Source organism: Rhinolophus sinicus, chromosome 8 (genome assembly GCF_057876585.1).
Source record: "Rhinolophus sinicus isolate RSI-liver-muscle chromosome 8, RSI-T2T, whole genome shotgun sequence".
NCBI classification, from domain to species: domain Eukaryota; kingdom Metazoa; phylum Chordata; class Mammalia; order Chiroptera; family Rhinolophidae; genus Rhinolophus; species Rhinolophus sinicus.
The window spans coordinates 9244726-9256135 of record NC_142508.1 but is presented as its reverse complement, the minus strand read 5'-3'; the positions used below and the strand labels follow the sequence as shown (position 1 = coordinate 9256135).

Genomic DNA, 11410 nt, shown 5'->3' with positions numbered 1-11410 from the left:
AGTAGCCTGAACCCTTCTCATCTAATTTAGAAACAAAGTTCCAATTGCAAAAATAAAATTTATGGAGGGCGGCCAGGTATCTCAGTTGGTTAGAGCTTGGTGCTCATAACACCAAGGTCGCCGGTTCAATACCCACATGGACCCTGTGAGCTGCGCCCTCCACAACTAGATTGAAACAACTACTTGACTTGGAGGTGATGGGTCCTGGAAAAACACACTTATAATAAATAAAAGTTTGAAAATAAATCAATCAATAAATAAAATTTATGACACTTTTGTAAACACCAAATCAGTGACTTAAGCACAGAATACAGGCGTTCGCCCTATCAGATCACGTGTTTGGGTTGCACATGACTCTCTACATTTTAGGGTCTATTTATTTACAAACCCAAACACGGGTTATTTTAACATTCAGCAAAGTCCTAACATGAATAAAAATAAATGAAAATAACCTGCACAGGATGTTTAAGTCCTGCCCTGCCCTGGCCCTTTACAATATGAACCTGGCAAGTCCTTCCCACGTTGGGGGGCTTTAGTATTCTCCACTGAAAAAAGAGGCGGCTGGACCAGAGGACGCGTCTGCATCCTGGCTGCCCTTAGGATGGGCCACAGCGCTTCCACCATGCAATTCCCAGGCCCCAGCCCCGGAGCTGTGCTTCAGCAGGTCTGCACGAGGATCCAGTAGTTTTTGCAATCACTTCAGAGCACAGAGTGATTTTCACCAGCCAATTCACAGGCTGACACTGGGGCATCACAGACAGAACTGATCTGTTATTCCCACCAGCTCTCCACGCTCAGCACCTAAAACCTTAGGGGCCACTGACCACAGAGATTTAAAGCAGACGTGGAAATGACAAAGAAGCCCCACTGCTTTCGGCAAGTTTCTGCTGATCAAACACAGGCTGTTCACCTTGCTGTTTCCTCATCTGGTCTTCACGCCACCCCAACCTTCTTACCACGCTCCCTGGAAATCTACACACGCAGTTAATAAACTGCGCTGTATCATAGCGGACCCCTGCGTGCCCCCCACATAAGCCCGCTTCCTCTGGGGTCTGTCAAGGAGACGCAATGGCTCGTCTCACGTCCATTTTCCTCCTTGCAAATCCCAGCTTCTTTGAAACTCACTCCCGGTTGTCACCTGCTGACCTCAGCCCTCGCCCCTCATGCAGACAGCTCCGGCCCCACCTTTCCCCCCACCACTGCCTGTCTCCCCTCAACATCCACGCAGGTCCTCTACCGCTTCCCTGTCCTCTCCACCACCAGGCTCTCCCTCCACCTCACAACAGAAACCCACTCCATGTCCACACCCACCCCTGTTATGACCAGTAACTGAATCACCTCCCCAAAATGAATTCAAACATCCTTTCCTTCCAGAAAACTGCTGCCTTCCACACTCCACAGTCCAACAGTCATTTGTGCCTCAGCGAGGCTCCCAATTCGGTCACATCACCCTTTTTTCCGTTACCCATTATCCTCCTCTCGTCCTCATTTCCTTCTGCACCAACTTAGAGTCTAAACTGTCTCCTTTATGGGACTTTTTTTCTTCGTGCCTCTGTCCTCCTTCCCTGCGCCCAAGCAGCTGATTTTTGCCAGAGAAAAGAATCACACACAGGCCGCTCTCACTCTTTAGATTCAAAACCACAAACCACAAAGGTCACGCAACGCTGTCCGGCAAGCCTGCACTTCCCTCATCACTCTGCTTGCTCAACCCCTGAGACAAGACAGCGATTTCACACGTCTCTCTTTAAACTTCCAACCTCGCTCTCCTCCCTCCTTCATGTAGGACCCCAGCTTTCCGCTAGGACTCCCCGATCTCCACCTTAACTCACACACTCCAGGTTCCCAACAGGACATCCCAGGCTGCACACGTTCCAGGAGCAGCCCCATCACACTCCCACATGCACAGATGAGCATATGACACACACTGTTCTGCACCATTTTTCCCTGCACTGATCAGAGGTTGGGGGACCGTCCACATCTTCACCTACAGCTGCCACACTGCAGTCTCCTTCCTACTGCACATCTGGTGGTTCCCCTTCCTGTGCCAGTATCGGCTGAGGAGCTGAGACGGTTCCTTCCCACTCCTGGCACCCTGCCTCACCCTCACCTGCCCCGCGCCCTCACTCACCACAATCACCCCACTCCTAATGCTTTTTGTGCCGGACCCACAGAGCCCTTTGCGTTTGCCATTCCGCTGCCTGAAATGCTTCTCCTGGTTCTTTGCAAATGGTTTGCTCTTTGTTTTTCTTGGCTGGTCCTCAAATGTCATCTTCTAGGGGGACCTGCCTGGATCACCCTATTTGAAATGGTCTCCCTCAGTTACGACCCCTCTCATTTCTCTCTCTGTTTCCTCCCTTCACAGCATTTCTCCCAAGCTGGTTTAAGTGCTTACAAGTTTATCGTTCGTCTGTAAACTCTGTAAAAGCTGTGGCTTTACCTGGGTTAAGTCCGCAGCTACCGTGTTTGCCCGAAAACAAGACCTAACCGAAAAATAAGCCCTCGCTGATTTTTCAGGATGACATCCCCTGAACATAAGCCCTACTGCGTTTTTTGGAGCAAAAATTAATACAAGACCCGGTCTGATTTTCGGGGAACACGGTGTACCCCGAGCACCTACCAGAGCATTGAGAATGATCAATCAAGATGTTTGGATGATGAATTCTCTGACCGACGGTCAACACCGGATGCTTGCAAAGGGCCAAGCACTGTGCCAGGCGTCTGCCAGGTATGACTGCATTTAGTTCTCATGTCTTACAAACGAGAAAACAGATTTTAGAAAGGAGTATCTTTCTCTTAACAGATGAAGCGAACACTCATACCCAGACCTGCCCCTAGTCCCTAGGTTACATTGTAGAAGAGGAAAAGATTAAAATACAAAATCTCCCAAGTTGGGTAAAACATAGTAATCAGAAATATCTCACCTTAAACTTAGAGATATACTTTGTGGGGACAGGGCCCCAGAAAGTAATTTACAGGCTCTCGGCCTCACGTGGAAAGGTGCTGGCTCGGGTAGTGGATGGCCGTCAGCTGTGGCTGATTGGCCGCCGGCTGTGGCCGGTTAGCCGATTGGCCGCTAGTTATACTGCTGCAGCTACGGAGGAGAGCCGAGGAGAGCGGAAGAGAGTAGAGGAACAGAGTCGAGGAGAGTGGAGGAGAGTCGTCGGTCGGTTGGCAGAAAGGCGGACGGCAGGTCGCGCATCCGGTGGGCCCAGCCTCCAGTGAGACCATAGTAGTATGACTCCCCTACCTATGGCTCCGGGGGTGTTCCTTTTTGGCCTGGCCACATCCTGTGTTCTTGTGTGGGAGCGGGAGCAGAGACCCCGCAGGCCGCCCAACCTGAAAAATGGCGCAGCGAGCAGGGTCCCCCGCACAACAAATGGCGCAGCGAGCAGTGTACGGTGTCGGCTGAAACTCTCCGGAATATACTGGAGCAGTTTACACGAATACAAGCTCGGCTTCGTAAGCGGAGTATGGTGCCGGCCAAAACCTACCAAAGCATGGTGGAGCGGTTTGTGCCTGTGAGAGCCCAGCTTCGGAACGCACATGAGGAGCGACACCGGGAACAGGAGGCACGGTCTGCCCGGGAGACTCAAGCCTCCAGCTGTCACATCACCCTCTTGGCCATAGACGGCGTTGCCTTCCTTTTGGTGATCTGCTGCGGCCTTAAGCTCCGAGAGTTGTGGACATCTTACACCGAGGCCTCCACCCACTCAGACAAATGATGCAGCGATCCTGCACGACAAATGGCACAGCGAGCAGGGTCTCCCACACGACATACTTGTAAATCCAGGATGGAAAAACAACACACTTTGTTAGCAATAGTGGTTTTCTTACACACTATACCCAAATGGGAAGGCATTAAATGGGCAATTACTTCACTCCCCAGACCTCAGTGTTTATATTTGCAAAGTATGAAGATTATGTGTCCTCAGTGTATAGAGAGGCAAGTGAAAAAGTATTAAATGGACAGCTGAGTTCACCTATTAGTATAATTTAGCATCCCAATGCTCTCGACACTTATACACGTGTCTTTTTTATCCCACATTCTCATTTGAGGCTGTTCACCTGTACCACGTAAATCCTTTTATTTGAAACTCGTATCTTTCTGTAATTTTTCTTTTCTTAAATGGTTTCATTACCACAGATGCAAAATCCCCAGAACTTATCTGTAAAATACTCTTATCTTATTCCAGGGTTCTCAAAACCACACTCTTCCTACGTATTTTGAACATATTCCAAAGACAACTCCTTTTCAAGATAAAATCTTTCCCGCTCGCAGACAAAAGACTTATACTCCAGTAAACAGTCATTGCTGTGACATCCCCTTATCCCTGGCAAACAGGGACAAAACACAACGTTCAATAATACAGTTGACCCTGACAGCTGGAAAGCAACAAGACTTTGCACTGACTTTAATTTTATAAAAGTACTGTTTCTGGGCCATTTTCTGAAGGAAATCAAATACAGATAGGAGAATGATGTGATCTAAAGCCACACGGGGCCCACATAAAGGCGCTGAAAGTTCAAGCTGGGATCCAAGACCTTCCATTTAACTCCTTTTAACCTCAATCTCCTCATGTAAAGACCGAATAAGATAACTACACATACAGAGTCTTAGTACAGAGCACGGCACACAGTAAACGTCCAACAAATGGGAAAGAAATCATTCAAGCACTAAGACGATGAAGAAATAAGACGGCAACTAAGAACGACATTTATTCAGCCCGGGAACATACGCTTCTCCGTATTAAGGCTTCAGTAAAAGTTAGCGTGACATCATCTCCAATCTTACATTTCGGGAACCGCCAAAAGCCCCCGGGACACATTCCCATTACCCTCTGTCAACAACAAGAATAACCAGCCCTCATTCTGCAAACACTGCGGGAACGAGGGAAGTAACTGACCGCACTCCTGGCCTGAGACCGCGGGACTCACCGAAACCCAAGCCCGTTGTCCCCCCCACACCCTCTCCTTTAGGTCCAGAAGCCCCCCCGCCACCTGACAGCAGCCCCTCACCGGGTCTAACTGCGAACCCGCACGAGCCCCGCCCCCGCCCACTCGCCTCTGGACCCCCCGCCCCCGCCTCCCGCCCACTCGCCTCTGGACCCCCCGCCCCCGCCTCCCGCCCACTCGCCTCTGGACCCCCCGCCCCCGCCCCCCGCCCCCTCGCCTCTGGACCCCCCGCCCCCGCCCCCCGCCCCCTCGCCTCTGGACCCCCCGCCCCCGCCCCCGCCCCCTCGCCTCTGGACGCCCCGCCCCCGCCCCCGCCCCCGCCCACTCGCCTCTGGACGCCCCGCCCCCGCCCTCCTCCCGCGCGGTCCTCGCCGCCCCCCACAGGCCCCGCAGCACCCGGGGGCCCACGGGCCCGACCCGGGGTGGAAGGAGCCTGAGACCCGCCGGCCCTGCCCGTCGCCCCCGCCCACCGCCATCTCCGCCTCGCCCTCCGGTCTCCTGGGGCCCCGAGGACCGGGTCTCCCGCGCGGCGCCCCCATTCCCGCCCCACGCGGGATTCTGCCCCTTCTCGGCTCGGACCCCACGGCCGCGGTTTGCACACCCGAGACCCGCAATAATCGCCGCGCTCTCTCTGCCCGTTCCGGTCACTCCGCTGGGCACCCTCGCCCGCCCGCCGGCCGCCTCCGTCGCCTGCTGGACGCCTCCACCGCCACCTCAACCCCGACGCCGCGCCCAGGGTTTCCGGGCGCCCACGTGACCCGCGCCTGCCCCCGCAGCATGCTGGGAGTTGTAGTCCTACCGCGAGGGCAGGCGGGCGAGGTGGACCCGGGCTGCTTCCAGGGGTGGGGGAGGCCTCTGTGGCCCCCGCTGCTGGGCGGCGGGGGCGGATATTGGCCAGGATTGTTAGGAAAAAAGCAGTGACGGAGAGATAAGATACAATATCAGGAGAAATGATGTACAGGTCGTCATTTTACAAATAGCTTTTTTCTGCTCTTTGTTTTTACAGAAAGTAATGTGCTGCTACTGATCTACCATGAGAGTATAAGCTTTGGTTGTCGTTTAATTAGCTACAGTTGCCCATTTCACAGGGCTGTTAGTCTCCCGGTGTCATTCACTGTTCTACATCCCATTTCACCCACCCAGAAATGATGGTTAAGGTCCTGGCAGCCTCAAGCAAAAATTAAAGGCCTTAGAGCACACAACTCAACGAAGGTCCTCTACCCTTCTGGGCTTGCTTTCAACTGTGGAGGAAATATAATTTTAAAACTAGAAACTCTCCCAACCCAGAAAACCTCTCCACAAAGGTAGTACATTAGAAAACCAGTGGGTTTTTTTTTTTTCAGTCTTACAGATTTCCTGAATCCGTATTATCATAAAGAATGTAAGGTAAGGAGCATGGAATAGTCTCGTGGAAAGAACATGGGCTTTGAGTCAGGGGGTCTGGCATTCAAATTTGACTCTTTCAATCACTAGCTGTGACCCAGGGCAGATTGCAGTTTGAGCCTCATTTTCCTCAGCACTTTTTCCCTCTTTTCCTGTGGTGCTTCAGGAAATAGAGATGGATAAAACAATTCCTGCCCTAACGAAGTTTAAGATCTGAAAGAAGGGGTGAGATAGAAAAGGGACGATAATGTATACAGAATAGAATTTGTGTCTTGAGAGATGTTCAGACAGAGTCCTTTAGATACTCAAAGAGGGATGTAATGTTCAGTTGAAAAGAATTCCAAAGGGATCTCAGAAACAGTTTTATTATTGACAAAGCTTTAAATCAGGTAAAAGATTGCTGCAAAGACAGAGAGGAATCTCCCCTGTACAGAGCCAACCAAGCCCATGCAACCAATTCCTGGCATGTTCTCAGGATATTCACCAGGCCTCAAATCGCTTGACAGGGCATTTGTCACACACAGTTCCTCCGAACTTCATCACAGTGATTGGGGAGACGACCTGTGCTAGCTTGTCCAGAGGACAAACAAACTTCTCATATCTTTAGGACAGGAGATATTGTTGCAGATGGAGCGAGGCACCCTGGGACGTTAGGCTCCTGCCCTCCACAGGAACTGGGAGTTAGGGATACTATCCACCTGCATGTTTGCATTGCAGTGATGGCTGCCAGGCCCTGTCCATCTGTGAGGCTGGTCAAAGCCTATTTAGGCATTATAATGATATATGCGTATTTGAAAAGGACACAGAAAGAAATTTTGAAAGAAAAGGGAGGGACGGGAATTTACACACTGCAGAAATAGTTTTGTTTCCAGTCATCTAAGGGTGTATGTAGCTGGGAAAATATGATATCAGGGTGAGCAACAAAGGTTTCACTTTGTTTTAAAAAATACATAGTGGAATATTATTCAGCCTTAAAAAGGAAGACAATTTTGATACATGCTACACCATAGACGAACCTTGAAAACATTATCCTAAATGAAATAAGCCAGACACACACACACACACACTATATATATATATACATATATATATACACACAGATATATATATAGATGTATATATATATATACATCTGTATGTATATATATATATATATATATATATATATATATATATATTCCATTTATATGAGGTACCCAGAGTAATCAAATTAATAGCAACAGAAAGTAGAACAGTGGTTTCCAGGCTGGTCGGAAGGGAAAGTGGGAGTTACGGTTTAATGGATATAGATTTTCAGTTGGGGATAATGAAAACATTCTGGAGATGGATGGTGGTGCGGGTTGCACGACACTGGGAATGTATTAACTACCACTGAACTGTACACTTAAAATGGTTAAAATGGCAAACTATATATAGTGACATATATGTGTATGTGTACATGTATGTATATGCATGTACATACAATAAGTGTATAACCTGGTCACCACCACCCAGAACGACTTCTTCCCCAAAGCCCAAGCTGTGCTCTTTGCACTTATAGTCACGTTGATGGAGAGGGTGGGAGTAGGGGGAGGCGGAATCTCTCCTTGGCTTCCATTACCATCGAGACATTTTACCGTTGGATTCCTACTTCTAGACTTTTTCCAAGTGCTGGGTCGGAGGCAGCTGACTTTTTTCTTTAACAGTAACTATTACCAAAAAAAAGAAAACATTTGACGTCTAGCTCATTGACATTGACATCTAACGGGCTTCATTTCCTGCCCTCTCCCGTACATCTGTGGGGGGTCCTAACCTACATTCCATTTCCAAGATGCAGACCTATGACTGTGGCTCTGAAAACAGAAGTCTACAGCAGCGGCATTTGGCAGTGTCTTTTGTTTTCTTGCTCTACCTGCCAGACTCGGCTTCGTCTTACCCAAAAGACAGGTTCCTGAAAATTGATCTGTGAATGGAATTTGGACTGAGATCAATTATATTTGAAAGGTTATCTGAAGGGATCATAGAAAGAAGTGTTCCTGGATAGTGAACACATTGTACTCTTTTTCAGTGCTTCTCAATCTTTTTAGACCTCAACCCCCAGTAAGAAATGCAGTTTACATCAGCCCCATATACACACGCACGTGTACAACTCACCCAACATTTCACAGAACAATACTGACCTTACTACATGGGATACATTCCGAATTTTTTTCCTAACCTCTTCTGTAAAAATGCAGGTTGCAACCCACTAAAATTGATTTCATGACACATTAATAGGTCTGTAACAGCCCATGGTCTGAAATCACGATACCAATGTAAATATTTTATCAATCTGGATGTTTCTTATTTGCATATTCCGCCTATACCTTAACTGCCTGCATGGTACATTCTATAATATATAGTGGAGAAAATCTAGTCCCTGTGCTATGAGAAGCAGTGACTCTTCCAGACTCTGAGGGGGAAAAGAAGGTAGGAAAATTCACCTCAGCTTTGTGCTTATAATGCCAGCAGAGAGATTAATAATTTTTTTGTTTTCTCTGTCCAAGAAATTAACTTTCATTCTGTGGCAGATTTTTTGAAGGAGAGAAACAAATTTTCTTTTCCAGCGCTTTCTTCCTGTACAAATTCAAAGATATTTTGGTTTTTTTATTGTTTTGGTTTTTTTTTAACCGGACTTTATTGGGAAACAGTGTGTACTTCCAGGACTTTTTCCCAAGTCAAGTTGTTGTCCTTTCAATCTTAGTTCAGCTTCAAGTTGTTGTCCTTCCAGTCTTAGTTGTGGAGGGTGCAGCTCAGCTCCAGGTCCAGTTGCCGTTACTAGTTGCCATTACTAGTTGCCATTATTAGTTACAGGGGGAGCAGCCCACCATCCCTTGTGGGAGTTGAATAGACAACCTTGTGGTTGAGAGGATGTTCTCCAAACAACTCAGCCATCTGGGAGATCAGTGTCAGCTCAGCTCAAGGTGCCGTGTTCAATCTTAGTTGAAGGGGGCGCTGACCACCATCCCTTGTGGGACTGGAGGAGTTGAACTGGCAACATTGTGTTTGAGAGCCCACTGGCCCATGGGGGAATCGAACCGGCAGACTTCACAGTTAGGAGCATGGAGCTCTAACCGCCTGAGCCACCGGCCCGGCGAGTCTTTTGGTTTTTTAATCGCCTCTTTGGATGTCCTCCTTTCTCTCGCTGGCTCTTCAAAAAGAGTTATTCAAGTCCACAAAACAATTAAATTACTCAAGACCCACATCTGTAGCCTTACATTGTGTCCTCTGCACTATCCCCACACCCCCACCTCAAGCCAAACAAGGAACACCAGAAAAAATCTAGGCCCAGGGCTGAATAAGAGAAAGTGAGTAGGAAGCAGGAACGGGGTGGGGTGGGGGTGTCTTACTAGGTATTGGCAGAGTTAACTGGCTAGTCCTTTTCCTTTGGCTTTGCAAAGTGACGAATGTTTGGAGATAGACCTGAGTGCGCAGGAGTGCTGGCCAACGCCTCACCTGTACTTTGTACTCAAAGGTAGCTCCGGGCTCCAGGGCAGTGGGAGGGCTTGGCTTTCCTTTCACTTTCTCAGGCCGCCAAACCTGACACTTGGGGACAGAACTACAGTTCCCACCATGCAGTGAGGCAGCAGGAAGAAGGGGCACTGAGGACTGAAAAGGAAAACAAGGAGAAAGCAAACCTTATTGCTTGCAGAGGCGAGAGAGCCAGAGGTAAGCGACAGGTGAAGCTGGAAGGCGAGGGCTGCAGGATGCAGGATGGAGGATGGAGGGCCTCTGCGGGTGTACACCGAGCTTTCTCCTTGCAGGGCAGGTAGGCTCAGTTCAAGAGGGCTTCTGTGGAAACCTGAGGACTTCCGTGATGGGGGAGGAAACATGGAAGGAAGATTTCAGCTCAAGTTATAGAGATGAGACACCGGAAGTCTAATGCCTTCCTGCATTTGAAAAGTCAGAGAAAGCAAAGTGGTTAGATTGTGTCTCTCATCTGCTGGGTCCTATAGCCATGGGTGATTTCAGAGGTGTCCAAGAAAGGTACAGAATCCTTCTTCCCCCACCTAAACCTCAGGGCTTTTACATACAGATTGGATATTAGTGTGCATTTTAATTTGCATGACGAGATAGACTTGTCCTGCTCCATGGCTTTAGAGAAAACCAAAGAATAAACTTGGGGGAAGTGAAGACGGGTGTCACACGGCAAGAGCAATCTGCCTCACATCCCATTTCATCATCAAATGGGATTAGGTTTCATGTGTTTTTATGAGACCCTTGGTGAAGAGACCCAACCAATATCCCCTGAATAACACTTGAAAGACCTGGGGACATTTACCCGGAGGGGATATGCTTGCTGCTCCAAATATCTGATGGCCTGTCCTATGGAATAGGAATCTGCTGGCACCTGGCATTTAGCATGAGGAACCCCAAAGAGATAGATTTCAAAGCCAGGTAAGTTAGAGCTGAGCGTGCACAATGAATTTTGTAGGACGTAGTGAGTTCCTCCTGACCAAAGACATTGAAGTACGGTGGACAGCTCAGCATAGATGCTGAGGTGGGAATAAAGTTTCGGGTGAGTGATTGTGTTGGTCAGTGTTCCCCAAACCTGGTCATCAGAATAACCTGGAGACTCTGTGTGTGTGTGTGTGTGTGTGTGTGTGTGTGTGTGTGTGCACACGCGCACATGTTTTAAAATATATTTAGCAGATCTGAGATGGGCTTCAGGAATATATATATATTTTTTAATCTCCCCAAAGGATTCTGATATAATTGGTTAATTTGAGAAACACTGTCATAAGAAACGTTATTTTCCAACCTATGTTAAAATATGCCATAAATATTCCAGCCAGTTTTTATTTTGAAGGTTCTCAAAATCTGAATTTCCTGGTCAAGCAAAATGAGGTGCCAACCAGAAAAAAAGGCCACGTCACTCTTTCCAAACTGACTTCTTGTCAGTCACATCTTGTCTGTCCCTGTTGCCGGCTGCCTGACTGTTCAGTCTTCAGTAGTTGAGAGCTCTGCTCCCATGTGAAATGGAGACAGGATGACAGCACGGCATGTCCTCCAACTGATGAATGCCAGTTAAAACACTCCTGTGGGCACCTCTTCT

At 48.5% G+C, this 11410-nt stretch overlaps 2 protein-coding genes across 8 annotated transcripts in view; one reads left to right on the top strand and one right to left on the bottom strand.

The window, feature by feature from the left end:
• SLC37A3 (solute carrier family 37 member 3) overlaps positions 1–11410 on the bottom strand; it is a 93731-nt gene that overhangs the window by 64914 nt on the left and 17407 nt on the right. Inside the window, exons 1-2 of one of the 4 annotated variants that reach the window (XM_088799886.1) lie at positions 5555–5699; positions 2618–2750 (exon numbers count right to left, since the gene is read on the bottom strand). The exons of 1 other annotated variant lie outside the window; for it this stretch is intronic. The gene's annotated coding sequence lies outside the window, so the exon portion shown is untranslated. Of the gene's footprint in view, positions 1–2617; positions 2751–5552; positions 5709–11410 lie in introns of those variants that run through there. 2 more of the 4 variants (XM_088799885.1, XM_088799884.1) reach the window with 2 other exon arrangements.
• LOC141567575 (ras-related protein Rab-19-like) overlaps positions 1–11410 on the top strand; it is a 35058-nt gene that overhangs the window by 13325 nt on the left and 10323 nt on the right. The window contains exons 1-2 of one of the 4 annotated variants that reach the window (XM_088799892.1): positions 9953–10023; positions 10692–10752. The exons of 1 other annotated variant lie outside the window; for it this stretch is intronic. Coding sequence is in view for 1 of the 3 variants with exons in the window: in XM_088799890.1 (XP_088656016.1) it covers positions 10069–10123 (55 nt within the window). In the remaining 2 variants the exon portion in view is untranslated. Of the gene's footprint in view, positions 1–9900; positions 10124–10691; positions 10753–11410 lie in introns of those variants that run through there. 2 more of the 4 variants (XM_088799891.1, XM_088799890.1) reach the window with 2 other exon arrangements.